The 16,831-nt window shown below is 38.6% G+C and overlaps 1 protein-coding gene across 1 annotated transcript in view; it reads left to right on the plus strand.

Annotated features, from left to right (window-relative positions):
• Window positions 1-16,831, plus strand: part of MYEF2 (myelin expression factor 2) — a 32,128-nt gene that overhangs the window by 13,115 nt on the left and 2,182 nt on the right. Inside the window, exons 9-14 of the mRNA XM_023751683.1 lie at window positions 3,863-3,964; window positions 5,915-5,965; window positions 6,243-6,311; window positions 7,174-7,272; window positions 9,419-9,627; window positions 9,707-9,758. Coding sequence (XP_023607451.1) covers window positions 3,863-3,964; window positions 5,915-5,965; window positions 6,243-6,311; window positions 7,174-7,272; window positions 9,419-9,627; window positions 9,707-9,758 — 582 coding nt within the window. The remainder of the gene's footprint in view (window positions 1-3,862; window positions 3,965-5,914; window positions 5,966-6,242; window positions 6,312-7,173; window positions 7,273-9,418; window positions 9,628-9,706; window positions 9,759-16,831) is intronic.

A 16,831-nucleotide genomic window follows, 5' to 3' on the forward strand; every position in this document is an offset into this window, starting at 1 on the left:
TTACTTAGTAACTACTCATTAGTCTTTTGTCTCATATTAATATAGATAGAACAGTTTTGTTTGGTTTATTCACATTTATTGATTTATTTGGATTAATTCCCATTATCTTTTTTTCTACTCTCTTGCTTTTTCTCTTTTATTGGTTATCTTAGAAATTTTAATATAGCTTTATAAAGTCTCAAGTTAATGTACTTATCTTTTACTCAATAGTAGAGTGACCTTTGAATGCATTCATTCTAATTATTTTTCTATTGAATTATATGCTATTATTGCTCAGTGTTTTATTTCTATGTTGCTTTTTTAAAATTACACAAGTCAGGTATTATTATTACAGTGGGGCCTTGACTTGCGAGTTTAATTCGTTCTGTGACGGAGCTCGTAACTCAAATTACTCATATGTCAAATCTTAAAGTGAACGAGTGAGACACGTGATGCTGGGCTGATGTTGTGGTGTTCACTGTGACGTTCGCTGCGCCAACTAGCGGTGGGGTATCTGAAGCTGGCTCGTAACCCGAATTTTAGCTCGCAACTCAAAGCAAAAAATCGGCCGAGAGACAGCTCGTATCTCGAAAAACTCGTTAGTTGGGAACTTGTAAGTCGAGGCCCCACTGTACTTAACATTTTTTTGTCTCATTATTTCTCTAGACCCTGGCACTAATTTTTCCTCCTGAAATATATATTTTAAAAGCTCTCTCAGGGAGGTTTTTTTTTTTTTTTTTTTTTTTTTTTTTAGTAAATTCTCTAAATTTTGTCTGCAAAGATAGTTTTACTGGTTATATAGTTTAAGATTGGTAGTTATTTTCTCTTAGCACTTTGAAAATATTCCAGTCATCAGGCTTCTATTGTTGCTATTAAGTCAGCTATCTGTTGAATTGTCCTTTCTTTATAGGTAAGCTGTGTTCTTCATATAGCTGATTTTAAAGGTCTTTGTCTTTGGTATGCACTTTCACTATAGTGTGAGTGGTGTGGATTACTATTTATTGAGCTTTCATAAAATGGATGCTCTTTTTAAAGGATAAGCTAGAAAATTCTCAGCACATGTATCTTTGAATATTGCCCCTTCTTTTATAGGGCAATTCTTTCCATCTCCACCAAGTTTACCTTCTCATTCAGGGTGTTATCTTTCAAGATCTTGGCTTTATGCAGAATCTCCCAATTTACCTTTCAACTATTAATACTCATTTATTTATATAAAAAGTAAATCCTCTATTATAGTGGTTCTCAACCTTCCTAATGCCACGACCCTTTAATACAGTTCCTCATGTTGTGGTGACTCCCAATTTCATTGTTACAAATTGAACATAATTAAAGCATAGTGATTAATCACAAAAACAATACGTAATTATATATGTGTTTTCTGATGGTCTTAGGTGACCCCTGTGAAAATTTCCTCATCTATGGATAGTAGATGTGAAAACACTTAAGTGTTTATATATATATATAAATAAAGTGTTTATATATATATATATATAGAAGGTTAATATGCAGAGTGTCCTCTCTGGAGTTCGACCGGGAGACCGGGAGTTCGATCGCTCGCTGTGATGTGTGCTGACCACCAGGTGGCGGTGTGAAATGAAGGGAGGCCCCAGGCAGCAGCCGGCAGCCAGGGAAGGGAGGCCCCGGCCGGCAGCTGGAAAGCCCCGATCAGCCCTGATGGCCGGCTAGGCCTAGGTACCCTACCCTTGTATGAATTTCATGCACCAGGCCTCTATTGTAAATATAAATATGTATTTATGTCAAAGATAAAAGTTGGTAATATAACATTTTTTTATTCAATATTTTCATGGTAATTGACTTTTCAGTTCTATTTGAGCCATTTTTAAAGGAATTCTTAGATCTTAAGTGGTTCTAAAAATTTGAGAAAGTCTCATTTTCAGATATGTATACCACATATAAGGTGATATAATATTCAAAATCCTCTTGGTATCTTATTAGTCCTTTTCCATATGCCTTTAATTGGGATATAAGATACACTGCTTCATAAAACATCTCTCATTATTTATAAACTAGAGGCTGGCATGGTGGACGAAATTCGTGCACTGGGGGGTGTTCTCTCAGCCTGGCCCACGCCCTCTCACAGTTTCGGAGCCCCGCAATCAATTGCCCCACAGAGGGAGGCCCCGCCCACCCACCATAGCTGCTGGCCAGGTAGCCTGGGCCTCACTCTGAGGGGTGATTATAGGGCAATGGCGGGGCCCCCCGACCAATCACATCCTACTGCCTTGGCTGGCCTGGTGCCAGTGCATGTCATAGCATGGTCGTCTGGACAGTCATTCTGTTTGGCCATTCGGTCGATTTGCATATTACGCTTTTATTATTATAGATGGTACTAGATGCCCGGTGCACAAAAATTTGTGCACTTGGGGGGGTCCCTCAGCCCGGCCTGTGCCCTCTCGCAGTCTGGGACCCCTCTGGGGATGTCCACCTGCTGGCTTAGGACCGCTCCCCAGGAGATCGGGCCTAAGCTGGCAGTCAGACATCCCTCTGGCAGCCCGGCAGCCCTCGGGGGATGTCCACTTGCCAGCGGGCAGCAGGAGCTGCAGTTGGACTTTCTTAGCGCTGCTGAGGAGGCGGGAGAGGCTCCCGCCACCACCGCTGTGCTGGCAGCCTTCAGCCTGGCTTGTGGCTGAGCAGAGCTTCCCCTGTGGGAGCACACTGACCACCAGAGGGCAGCTCCTGCATTGAGCGTCTGTCCCCTGGTGGTCAGTGTGTGTCATAGTGACCAGTCATTCCCAGTCGTTTTGCTGTTAGGGTCAATTTGCATATGACCCTTTTATTATATAGGATAGAGGCCTGGTGCATGGGTGGGGGCCAGTTGGTTTGCCCTGAAGGGTGTCCCTGATCAGGGTGGGGGTCCTGCTGGGGTGCCTGGCCAGCCTGGGTGAGGGTTGCGATCCACAGGTTGAGAACCGCTGCTCTATTACATTTATACCTTTTTTTAAAAAATATATTTTATTGATTTTTTACAGAGAGGAAGGGAGAGGGATACAGAGTTAGAAACATCAATGAGAGAGAAACATCGATCAACTGCCTCTCGCACACTCCCTACTGGGTATGTGCCCGCAACCAAGGTACATGCCCTTGACCGGAATCGAACCTGGGACCCTTCAGTCCGCAGGCCGACGCTCTATCCACTGAGCCAAACCAGTTAGGGCTACATTTATACTTTATATTGTTTTTTTGAGGGCCGTTTTCAGGCTGGCCACAGCCCCTTCAGGGTGGGGGGGTCCCGCTGGGGTGCCTGGCCAGCCTGAGTGAGGGGCTGCGGGCCATTTTCAGGCTGGTCATGCCCCCCGGTGACCCAAGCCCCAGCCTCTCCTTTTTTTTCTTTTTTTCTGGGATTTATTTATCTTTATAATTGAAACTTTGTAGCCTTGAGCGGAGCCCAGGTCGGCTGGAATCCTGGGTTGCCCCTGGTAATCTAGGCTCCCAGCCCCTCCTTGAGCAGAGGCCACCGCCGGCTAAAGCATGTATCTGGGATTTATTTATCTTCTGTAATTGAAACGTAGTAGCCTTGAGCGGAGCCCAGTGCCGGCCAGGGCAGGCGGGAAGCTTGGCTTCCTCCATCACCTGGGGCAACCCAACCCTCCTGCTTGCTCCAGCTCCGTGGCCATTGCCATCTTTGTGATGGAGTGATGGAGTGATGGTTAATTTGCATATTACTCTTTTATTAGATAGGATTATAGTGAGGGTTCACTGTGCTGCATTCCAGTGAAAACAAGAACCAGTGGTCTTAGTTACAAATTTGTGAAGTTTTAGGGATACTACATTTAAATTTACAGGCTTATAGCTCTTGAAAAAATTGTAGTGCCAGTTAGATAATCATAGATGGATTGGTAATATTATTATATTTGTGTTTCAGGTGGTCTTGGAGGCATTGGAATGGGACTTGGTCCAGGTGGACAGCCTATTAGTGCCAGCCAGTTGAACATAGGTGGTGTAATGGGAAATTTAGGTCCAACTGGTAAGTACTCTAACTTTATTTCTTTTTAAATTACACATTTGCTAGGTCATAAAACTCACATTTACTAGTTTGTAATAATGTTTAAAGACTGCATTTATAGTTGATATTTAGGATGTCACTTCAGTTTAAAAAAGGATGAAACTTTGGGGAGCAGAGAACATGAAAGAGGATGGGCAAATGTCAGGAGGTTTTCTCTGAGCCCAGCTGTACTGTAGCTGGTCTTTTAGCACTGTGGAGTTTTGAAATGGTTTTAAGGCAGAAGGTGAATATTCAACATAGAGCCTTGCATATCATAGATATACATTATATGTGGAATGGCTGAAAGTCTACTATATAATAAGCAGTTTAAATTTGCATATTCAGTTGGGTAGGTAGCTTTTTACTTAGCATTCAGCTCTTCACCTGAACTAACTTACAGTTTATTTTTGAAAATTGGTTTTTAAACTTTTTGGTTTTAGAACTCTTTTATACTCTTAAAATTTGTTGAGGGCTCCAAAGTACTTTTAGTTATATGGTTATATTAATATTTACTATATTAGAAATTAAAACATTTATAAATTTATTTTAAAATAATAAATTCATTATGTTATCATAAATATACTTTTTTTAAAAATATATTTTATTGATTTTTTACAGAGAGGAAGGGAGAGGGATAGAGAGTTAGAAACATCGATGAGAGAGAAACATCGATCAGCTGCCTCCTGCACACTCCCCACTGGGGATGTGCCCACAATCAAGGTACATGCCCTTGACCGGAATTGAACCTGGGACCCTTGAGAGTCCGCAGGCCGACGCTCTATCTGCTGAGCCAAACCGGTTAGGGAATAAATATACTTTTAAAAAAAGATTTTTAAAGTTGATTTTTAGAGAGAGAGGAAGGGAGAGGGAGAAAGGAAGAGAACCATTGATGCTAGAGGGAAACATTGATCAACTGCTTCCTCCATGCCCCCTACTTGGGATTGAACCCACAATCCGGGCATGTGCCCTGACTAGGAGTTGAACCAGTAACCCCTTGGTGCATGGAACAACACCCAACCAACTAAGCCATACTGGCCAGGGCCATATATATACATTTTAGGAAAATAAATTATATTTTCCAACACAAAAGAATTAGAAGAGTGGCATTGTTTTACCTTTTTGTACATCTCTTTAATGTTGGGCTTAATGCAAGACAATGATGCTATTTGTATTTTCCGCATTTAGTTTGTTACACTATCATATATCATGTAGTTTTTGGAAAATTCCACATTATACTCATGAGAGAATGAGAGTAAAATAGTATCTTAGTATGAGTGAAATAGTTTTGACCTATTGGGCCCTCCATGGTCCCCAGACCATACTTTGAGAACTGCTATTTTAATTGATAGACTAATAAGTGTGATCAGATTCCTTTTTTTTTTTTGAGATGCTATAGCTACACTTTAAATTGTGGGAATAGTTATGCTAATCATTTTGATCCAAACAGATGGAGATTTTCTTCCTTACTGTTAGATCTTCCAACGTCTTAAACACATACTATTTTTATTCTTTAATTTCTTATTGCTCCCTTAGCTATCATGTGTAGAGGATTCTGACCTGATGTCTAAATCTGCTATAGTGATACTTCTTTGTTTGTCTGGGGGGGAAAAATCAGTGATAGTGATATCTTCTGTCTGCTCTGCAAAAATAAAAAATAAAAATCTAGTCCTAGATATTTTCTAAGTGAACATGCATGTGACCAGTGAATTTTGTTTTCTTTTCTAATAAATATTCAAAGAAGCCTTTTTGAAGACTCATGACTAGACATCTGCTGTGGCATAGCACTTTAAACCATCCCACCTATGTCCTGCTGCTTCTCTTAGTGTTCCATTGTGACTAAACCAGTGGTATCTATTTTCTTTTATTACATTATGTCATTCTTTAGTCATAAAAATAAGATTACTGAAGTACATACTGTGTATTTTATTTGAGGTATGGGAATGGATGGTCCAGGTTTTGGAGGAATGAATAGAATTGGAGGAGGTATGTATAAGTACCTGTTTTTTGTATGTACCCATCACCATTTTTAGTAAATAAGGAACTGTATTGAGAATTCCAAGGGAAAAAAGTCATGGTTTATTGTTGGCTCACTTTCTAAAAATAGCAGAAAATTGAGCCTGGTACATACTTAAGGGATATAGAAGGTGATGTGCACAAGGTAGAGTAGATGAAGAGCTTACTGGTGAGACTTAACTTTACAAATGCATCTTTTAGCTAGACAACTGATAGCCACATCTCAAAATTAATCTTTATTCCATAGGAATTGGGTTTGGTGGTCTGGAAGCAATGAATAGCATGGGAGGATTTGGAGGAGTTGGCCGGATGGGAGGTAGGTAAATGTATGTAGTGGGTTTTATATGCTACATTTTGTTTAACTTAATATTTAAAAAACTAGAGGTCCGGTGCACGAAATTCGTGCACTGCTGGGGTGTTTCTCAGCCTGGCCTGCACCCTCTTGCAATCCAGGACCCCTTGGGGGATGTCTGACTGCTGGTTTAGGCCCCCAAAGGGTTCCAGATTACGAGATAGATGTCCAACTGCCAGTTTAGGCTCGATCCCTGCAGGCCAGTGGGGATTGGGCGTAAACCGGCCGTCGGACATCCTCTAAGGGATGTAGCAGTGCGCCAAGGAGCAGATGGCCAGGGAGGAGCCAGAACCAGGGCCATATGCTGTGCTGCTCACACTCATCCCAGCTTGCTGCACCTGCTGCCGCCGCTTGGTAGTGCTACTGCGGAGTCAGGAGAGGCTCCCACCACTGCAGGTGCGCTCACCAGCTGTGAGCCCGGCTTCTGGCTGAGTGGCACTCCCCCGTGGGAGTGCACTGACCACCAGGGGGCAGCTCCTGCGTTGAGCATCTGCCCCCTGGTGGTCAGTGTGCATCATAGCAACTGGTCGACTAGTCATTCCAGTCATTCTGGTCGTTCTCTCCTAAAGGTCGCTTAGGCTTTTATATATATAGATGTGCCCCCCATACTTAGGGGTGGGTACTATAGATGTCTTCAGAGGGCATTTGTGGGCACTTGGTAATAGGGACAGGCACAGTGAAATGAGATATATGTAGCATGTGAGGTAAGTTGGGTACATCACAGACCTTTTTTGTATTTGTCACTTTCGCTGTCACTTTAGTTTCAATGAATTACTGTTTATTGATATACTTGAAAAGGGGTTAATTTGTTGCATGATTTTTTCAGAGCTATACCGTGGTGCAATGACTAGTAGCGTGGAGAGAGATTTTGGACGTGGTGATATTGGAATAAATCGAGGCTTTGGAGATTCCTTTGGTAGACTTGGTAGGCTGGCTGCATACTTCTTTTCTTTACACAGGTTATAACACAGGTTATATGTTTTTAAAGTATGTTTCTCCTTTTCGTGTGAAAAATTGGAAATTTATAATATTTCACACAATTTATTACTAGAAGAAAAACACTTTATGGATTTTAATGTACTAGCTCTCTTTTTCACTGTCTTACACATTTGAACCCTATTTCTAGAAGACTGTACTTTTCAGTTACTGTACATCTTCTGAGAGCATAGTACCTTGGGACTTTTGAAGTATGATTATTTAAATTAATTAGTGTGTTATCTTTCCATCCTTGTTTAGGCAGTGCAATGATTGGAGGGTTTGCAGGAAGAATAGGAGCTTCTAACATGGGTCCAGTAGGATCTGGAATAAGTAGGTTTAAATTTTACTAGAATTTATTCAGTAATATTTGTATGCTTGCAAATGACTGCAAGAGTAGTTATTGTAGTATAGTAATACTTTGTTCTTATATGTTAATGTCTTATTATAATTTAGAGAAACTTTGATACTTACTGAGCTTTTCTGTTTGATCACTGAAATTTCTAAATAACTTCGAATTTTACTTCTTTGATATTTCTAAACTAACACCAAAATATGTGTTAACCATAAGACAACCCAAGAATCTCCTTTCCAACTAAGAAATCTGGGGATTTCTCTAACCATGTGTCAAAAACAACTTTTACCTTTGCACCAACTTAGTTCCCTTGCTTATTCTCTACAATTGCTATTGGTTTCTAGTTTATTTCACCTGCGAATACCTTCTTTGTCTTTTGGAAGACACAGGTGAATTTCCCCACATATAACTCTTCTAGAGAGAGACCTGAAGTTGAGGGATAAGGTTGAAAGAGATGCATATTTCCTCTCCTCTTAAACCTTTCCTGTGGTAGAATCAAGAGTAGTTGAAACACTGGGGAGTGCTGAATCTCTCCCATCTGTTTCCACTACAACATTTTATGCCTTAAGGCTTAACACATAGCTTAGTTTTTGACTTCTGTTGCTTATTGAATCGTGTCTCTATGAGCTCTCCGTACCTTATTGACTTCCTTTAATTGTTTGAAAAATCACCAATAGGAAACATAGTCTATTTGAACTGTTCTAAGTGAGTTCATAAATCCTGTCAGCAGAAGATACCTATTTCCATTGTCCTTTGCTTCTCATTTTATTTCTTCTTTTCATCATCTTTTCAGCCCTGGCCATTTTCCTATTAATGCTAACTTCCCTACCTTCTGGTTTTCACCTCAGTGTTTATACTTTTTCGCTAATTTTATATTTGTTATCCACCAAAAGACAATTTGAGGGTGATGTTAATTTTTAGAATTTCTATGTATGCGGATTTTAGGTATGAGAAAAAAGGATAAATTTTGTGAATGAGTAGGACTAGGATATTTAAAGAGGACTCAACACCTAGAATGAAGTACATATGTGCTCTGAGCTAAATTCTCAAGTTCTGGCTAAAAGGGTATGATTTCATTTTTTTGTTGCTACCTCCTCAAGTTTTGTATAACATTGGATTAAAAGTTATATGTTTCCATGGTTATTGAAAATTGAATTGATACAGAAAGAAATTGTATGTGAAACTGAGGTGAAAGGGAAGCTAGGGAAATAATATTATGTAGGAGAGTATGATGAGAGCAACAGTTGGTGTGTTGGAGTTGAATGATTTGAATTTGCCCCATTTACTTTTGTTCTAGCAATTTTTAAGCTTGGTGCATTATTAGAAAATAAAAATGAGGATAAATACTATAACATTAATGGATAAAGTAATTGGTAGAAAAACTATATAACATATTTGATGAACTTTATGATCAGAATATTCAGTAACTTATAGAAGTATATGTATATAATGTATTATGTACTGGCTAAAATTAACAAATTCAATTAGCCATTAACATTCAACTAACCAAATGTATACCAAATTAAATTCTGTTCCTTGGAATATTGTTAAATTGTGTGTATGAAATAATTTTTATGCTTACATATTATCTAATTACATAAACAAATTAATTTTTCTCTTCCTTTCTTTCTCAAAAATGATTCTTTCCCTCTTCTTCTCTTTCTTCCTCTTCCTTCTCCTTCTGATTTTAAAATAAAAACACCAAACTTCCAAATCCTCTCATCCCTTCCTGAAAATCCAGGTGGTGGAATGGGTGGCATGAACAGTGTGACTGGAGGAATGGGGATGGGACTGGATCGGATGAGCTCCAGCTTTGATAGAATGGGACCAGGTATAGGAGCAATACTGGAAAGAAGCATCGATATGGATCGAGGATTCCTATCAGGTCCCATGGGAAGCGGAATGAGAGACAGAATAGGCTCCAAAGGCAACCAGATATTTGTCAGAAATGTAAGCAACTAAATATAAAGGATACTTAAAATTATTTTGTGCCTTGTATATCTGTTACTAATACCTTTTTTCATTCTAGCTGCCTTTTGACTTGACTTGGCAGAAACTAAAAGAAAAATTCAGTCAGTGTGGTAAGTATGCCAATGACTGCAGTATGTTGATAGTGATTATGGAGGAAAAAGTGATTTTAAACTTTTAAAGACTGTGTTTAGACCTTTACTTGTCCAGATACTTACTCCTGGGTAATCTAATTTCACTTCAAATAAATAAATTATTTTGCTTTACTCTGACTTAGAGTACAAATTACTACTAAATAACATGATTTAGAGTAGAGCTTGTCATTGTCTCCTGTGGATAAAGAAAATGCTTGCTTTAATATCTGATTATTAAAAGGTTGCTATATCATGATTGTTCACATTTAAAAAGATTTTTTATTGGGGAAATACTAATGAATGGTATATTTGTTTTCTTATTTATAGTATGTCACAGTACAATGTCAGCATGACGCAATGAAATGCTGTGACATTTAAATGATATGGAGTTAATAGATGACCCATTCTATAAAACTTATTGCCTACTTAGCTAATAACACAGAACCCACTGTCTGGATCTCCTAGACCAGTGATGGCGAACCTATGACACGCGTGTCAGAGGTGAAACGCGGACTCATTTTTTTGGTTGATTTTTCTTTGTTAAATGGCATTTAAATATATAAAATAAATATCAAAAACATAAATCTTTGTTTTACTATGGTTGCAAATATCAAAAAATTTCTATATGTGACACGGCACCAGAGTTAAGTTAGGATTTTTCAAAATGCTGACATGCCGAGCTCAAGAGGTTCGCCAACACTGTCCTAGACATAGGTATATTCTGGTGGCCTTTCTAATTCTTTTATAAACTGTTCTTGGATATAATGATACTACCTATGCAACTTAATATGTTCATTAGGATGGTAGATTACATGGTTTAGTACTTTTAAAAGAGGGCCTTTTGTGTGTGTGTGTGATTAGAGAATTAGTGTGAGTAGAACAAAGTAACAGATTTTCTTGCTAGTATTTTTCTGTTATTGGGTGGTGTCCTAGAGACTGTAATCACAATAGTAAGCTATACAGTTGGCATATAATGATGAAAAGGGGCTAACATGGTACATTCAGCCTTTGAGAGTTAATGAAAAGTTAATAGAGTATTTGGAATATATAATTTTTTAGATCTTAAAGGGGATGAGTTTAATGTTCTCCCACGAAAGTAGCCTGTGTAGCCACTTACCACAAAGTGATAGATCACTTATGAACAAACTGCTCATTGTGGAATCTATTACTAGGGATCCAGTGCACGAATTTGTGCACCTTGAAAGAAACTGTGGGGCCGTGAGGCTGCGGTGGGCACAGGGGCAGGTCTCGGCCCATCCTCCACACCCCCGCCTGGTGTGTGGAGCGATTGAGGCCAGCGCCAGCAGTGAGTGCAAGTGGTGGCTGTTGCCCCAATCACCCCTCAGAAGCAGGGGGAAGTGGAGAAGCCCTCAGGGACGATTGGGGATGGCAACCGTGGCTAGCACCTGCTAACGGCGCTGAGCGATTGGGACCAGCACCAGCAGTGGGTGTGAGCAGCTGCTCCGGCACTGGCGCTGGTAGCAGGTGTGAGAGGCGATTGCCAGCCCCGATCGCTGCTCAGGAGCAGGGATAGGTGGAGAAGCCCTGAGGGGCGATCGGGGCCAGCATCCGCCACTTGCACCCACTGATGGCACCGAGCGATCAGGGCTGGTGCCGGCAGCGGGTGCAAATAGCAGCTTTGCTGCCAGCAGTGGGTGCGAGTGGGGCTGGTGCTGGCAGCAGGTGCAATCACCAGGGGGGACCATGGCACTCGGGAGCAAAGAATTTTCAGTAACCACCAGAGGCTCGCCCCGATGACAGCAACTGGGGCCCTGCCTTGGTCTGGCGCCCCCACTCACCTGCTCCACCATCCCGCTACGGCCCATGCCTACCATGTTCCACGCTCTGCCCCTTGGTGGTCAGCGCATGTCATAGCGACCAGTTGTTTGGTGGTTCTGCGTTTGGTCTATTTGCATATTAGCCTTTTATTATTGTAGGATGTTCTCAGAGTACTTTATACCTAACTCTACTGTGATAATCTGTTCACATGTTCTCTTCCCTCCTAGGCAGAGGCTTTTGAAGGCTAGAACTCTCTTTTTTTTCCTGGTACCTTTCATTGCCTCAATACATATAGTAAGAGTTTATTAAATGTTTTTAAGTTGGTTAAATATTCTGAGCAAATCTTTGTCTATTTAGTTACTCATTTATCAAATCTACTAATACTATATTTTTGGCAGTTTGTTGTAATTAGTATTTGAAAAGGCAAACAAAATAATGAATTATGTTCACCTTCAAAGAACATTCAGTTCTAGTCCATTTAAGATGTACTTTAGGCTTCCTTTCTGATCATCTTTTAAAAATATTTAAAGAAGAGAAACTAAACTTTTTTTTTAATAAAGAAAAGTTGTTGGAAATGAGTCAACTAGTAAATAGTCCCTACTAACAGAAGGCAGACTTATGAAGTTGTTTTGAGGTGCTGGTAGTCTTTGCAGGAGTAAGAAGACCTATCAGAATGAGTAAGCAACATCTGGCCATGAGTCTTATAGATTACAGAGGAATGAACATGCTAGGGCCTTAACTGAAGTATATCAAATGAGGAGCAATGACAGTAGGTATAGATAATCTCTCTTGTAATTTGAGTGAGAAAAAACAATCTCCAAGTGAGATATGACATTATTTAAAGAAATAGAAATGAGCCCTAGCTGGTTTGGCTCAGTGGATAGAGCGCAGGCCTGGGGACTGAAGGGTTCCGGGTTCAATTCCAGTTAAGGGCACATGCCCAGGTTGCAGGCTCAATCCTCAGTACGGGGTGTGCAGGAGGCAGCCTATCAGTGATTCTCTCCCATCATTGATGTTTCTGTCCCTCTCCCTTCCTCTCTGAAATCAATAAAAAATATTTTTTTAAAAAGTAAAAATTAAACAAGATAAAGAACAAAATGGAGCAAACAAATAACAATCAAAATGTGACCAATATTGAGTTGACTGTTCTTTATCCTATTTAGGTAGATTTCCTTTGATGTCAGGTACGAGCAAAGCTTAAAGCAAACTTAAAGTTTTTTTGGTGGGCTTCTACCTGAAGTGGTATTGTTTTGACCAAAAGACATCAGCAATTAAAACACATTTTCTGAAAGGAAAAATTAGTACCCAAATCTACATTTATAAAATTTGTACAGCATTTTTGGCAATAAAAAAACCAGTTAAATTATTATTCTTTACTTTGTTATTTTAGCTCTATTCTTCTGTCCCTTTTGATTAGTCTATAGTTATATCATGAGAGCAATGGTTTTTATTTTTCTTCTCAATTCTAATTGTAAAACCTGACTTTTAGATTTATATTAAGATAATACCATTCTTAAATAATATCCTACCATCTTTCTGTTTTTAATCTTGAATTGCATTGATGGGAACAAAACTAAGTTTTATAGTAATACAGAATTAAGTGTCCATCTATCAACAACTGTGGAAATTACCTGGCTTGTATGAACTGAACCATCCATTTTCCTGCTACATCACTTTGTTTTTAAATCTTAAGAGCTTTTCTTTTTTACTTTGGGAAGTTTCTTTGTAACCTGCTTCAAGCCAGCAATAGACTGTTGCAGTAAAAGGCAGGTATGTCTTTTTCCCCCTACTGTGCCCAAGGCACATAAGTATATTCTCCTGGTTGCTTCCTAGTAAGCATCTAGTGGTACTCCATGTATCTCCCCCAGACATTATCTGCTAGTAAATGGCACACTAGCAGGCCCTCTGCTTATTACATTTCTATAGTGGTTAATTGTCCTTGATGGAGCAATTACAAAGGCTAAGAAATGTTGTACTTTGGGTTATATTACCCTCAATACAACGTTTCTTCAGCCTTTATATTTCAGGAAAAAAGGTGTTCACATATTCCCAAATATATAAAAAAAAAGTAATAACTGAGTATAGTAAAATAGGTCTCTTTTATCCTGCCTTATATAATTCCTCAGTGACATTTTAAATAAATTAACTGACCCATTCAGAGTTGGACTCCATTATTAGTTCAGGTTGTGCTAATGAAGTCAAATGGGCATAGTCTTAAGTTTGCTCTGTTTTTGTCTATACCCTTTTAACTGTACTCTGGCCTTCTGGCTTAGTTTGATGCAGGGCCATAGCATTTTAGAACTGCAGTGCCCGTTCTTAGTTAATACTGTTATAAACTATGTAAACAAATATAGCTTTTTCCCCACAGATTTCTATTATGTAGTTTTCTACCTGAGTATGCTTATTAATTGCATAGGAAATGGGGACTTGATAGATTTTATTTACTAAAAGCACATGCTTCAAGCATGAATTGTGGACTTTGACTCTAGAAGAACTCAACAGTAAAAATAATATATGAGGAACATTTATTGGGATATAGGCATTTATTTGTAAAGAAACACTAAAAACTTTGAGGTTTTTTGGATATCTTATGCCATAATTCTTTCTTTTTTTAAAAAAAATATATTTTTTATTGATTTTTTTTACAGAGAGGAAGGGAGAGGAATAGAGAGTTAGAAACATCGATGAGAGAGAAACATCATCAGCTGCCTCCTGCACACTCCCCACTGGGGATGTGCCTGCAACCAAGGTACATGTCCCTGACAGGAATCGAACCTGGGACCCTTGAGTTCACAGGCTGACGCTCTATCCACTGAGCCAAACCGGTTAGGGCGTCATAATTATTTCTTGTAGAATATCTGATTTTACATTTTTTTCTCCTGTGGTTATGTTACAGCTTTGCTTTAGACATAGATTTCATTGAATCATGTATTTATGTATCTAGCTTAATTTGGTCTACTTTTAAATATGCTTTTACATAAGCATTTCCCAAATTATACACCACAAGAAATTAATAGGCTAGGTTAAATGAAGTAGAAAGTTTTCTTTTACTGAAGGATAAGTCATTTTTATAACTAGTAAAAATGTAACAACAATACATTTGATTATTCTGTGATACCAATTTCTCATTGCATACTATTTTGTCCTATACATTTGCTAAAATAGTCCTGTTTTTGTTTTTCTTGGAATCATACAAGATATTTGTAGATATTTAAGTTACTAAAGGAAGTCCTCCGAGAGTGTAAAAGCCAGAGAGGTCTAATTTTAATCAGTTATTTGAAACTCATTTTTTTTCTCCTTAAATATTTATCTTAAGACAAGAAAATACCTCAATTAATGTTTTTATGGGATTAAGAAGAAACTTAGCAGACAGTTCCTTATAGTTCTGTGCCTACTGGGATTTATGGAACAGTCTATCTGTGAAACAAGTACCTATAGGCCACTTTCTATATAGCCTGAATGTCAAGTACCTTAGCTAAGAGACCATGTGAGGTCAGCAGTTTGGGTATCTAACTAATCTCTAAACCAAGTTTCAAGTATTTTTGCTAAGAGACCGATTATATGAAGTCAGCAGTTTGGGGATCTGAGTGATGATCACTAAACCAAGACATAAATTAAAGGGGGGGGGGGAGCAAAACTTGTCCTGAAAGATTGAGATAGATTTTGCAAGAGATAATTATATATTTTCCTTTGAAGTTTTAAACATTTCTTGCTTGAGTGAACCTTACTATTGCTAATAAACCTATGGTGGGATACTTATATTAAGAAAAACCCTACATTTTTAGGTAAAGTTAGAATGATGAAAACTTAATTAATTGTAAAAGCCTTAGAAAATTAATCTAAGGATTTAACATAAAAAATAAAATTTTTTGTTTTAAGTAGTTCTCTTTTGCCGAAACCGGTTTGGCTCAGTGGATAGAGCGTCGGCCTGCGGACTGAAAGGACCCGGGTTCGATTCCGGTCAAGGGCATGTACCTGGGTTGTGGGCACATCCCCAGTAGGAGATGTGCAGGAGGCAGCTGATCGATGTTTCTCTCTCATCGATGTTTCTAACTCTCTATCTCTCTCCCTTCCTCTCTGTAAAAAATCAATAAAATATATTTAAAAAAAAAAAAAAGTAGTTCTCTTTAAAATCAATGTAAAGTGCTGCCATTTACCAAGGTATACTTCTTTAATTAAAGTCGCTTTCTTCCAGTTCCTAGCATTCAAGATATTAAGAGGACTCTGGAAATTGCTTTGTATCTATGTTAAAGTTTTTAAAAATAAATTTTCCAGTTTCATTTTACTATGTTAATTAGAAAATGGGATTTCTCTCTCTGTGTGTATATTTTCATGTGTGTATATTTTTAACCATTTATAGAGTAAATATTGTTTGGGTCTATTTTAACCATTATAACTTCTCTAAGGTTTAGTCTGTTTTATAACTTTCAGAACACAGTTAAAGACTTCCTGCTCTGGTTTATAAAATCATGGTTTTGGCTCAACATGACATTTATTAACGTGGACATTTAGTTAGTTTTGAGTGAATGAGTAATTGACTCTCAGTTTTAAAAAATAAAGTTATTGTGGGGGGGGGGGGGAGGGTGGATGAAAAAACAGTAGGAAAGTACTCCAGGATGTTGCAGAAAAGAATCAATCAGATCAATATTTAAAAAGAAGGGGAAGAAAACACCTTACTGGTGCATTGAGATTAAAAGTTCCCATTGCCTGAAAAGAGCTTCTGAAATTTTTTGCTAAGCCCTTTGCTTTTACCTCCCTCCTCCTTCGCCCTTAACAGAACTAAATCTGAACTAAATATGCCTGGCTCTGATTTTGTTGCCAGACTAAAACTAGCCCATAGTGATCTGGCAACTACAGTATTCAAGGGTAGGGAAATATTATGGTAAGTAGTCACACACATCACACTTAAATCTTTGTGGATCGAGCGATCATACATCCCAGGTTGCTTGGGGATAGTCTCACTTTACATGTGTTATATACTCTCTAGTGTTCTGGTTTGGATGATAGATATTTATGGCCACTTTGTATTTTGATAAATTATAATTTACTTCAAATTCCAGTCTCTAGAGTCAGCAGTGACACTGACTGTATGGAATAATTGTCTAGTTTTCTTCCTCTTTCTGGAAACTCCTCTGAGGTTCTTCTTTGTGCTCTTACCATAACTGTTTTTACCTTTATTGATTTAAATCTGCAGTGTCTCTTCTATGCCTATTTCTATATATATTTGGTGCCATTCTTACGCTTGGAGTTCAGAATGTGATACTGAGTAAATG

This window comes from Myotis lucifugus, unplaced genomic scaffold (genome assembly GCF_000147115.1).
Source record: "Myotis lucifugus unplaced genomic scaffold, Myoluc2.0 scaffold_23, whole genome shotgun sequence".
In the NCBI taxonomy this organism is placed as follows: domain Eukaryota; kingdom Metazoa; phylum Chordata; class Mammalia; order Chiroptera; family Vespertilionidae; genus Myotis; species Myotis lucifugus.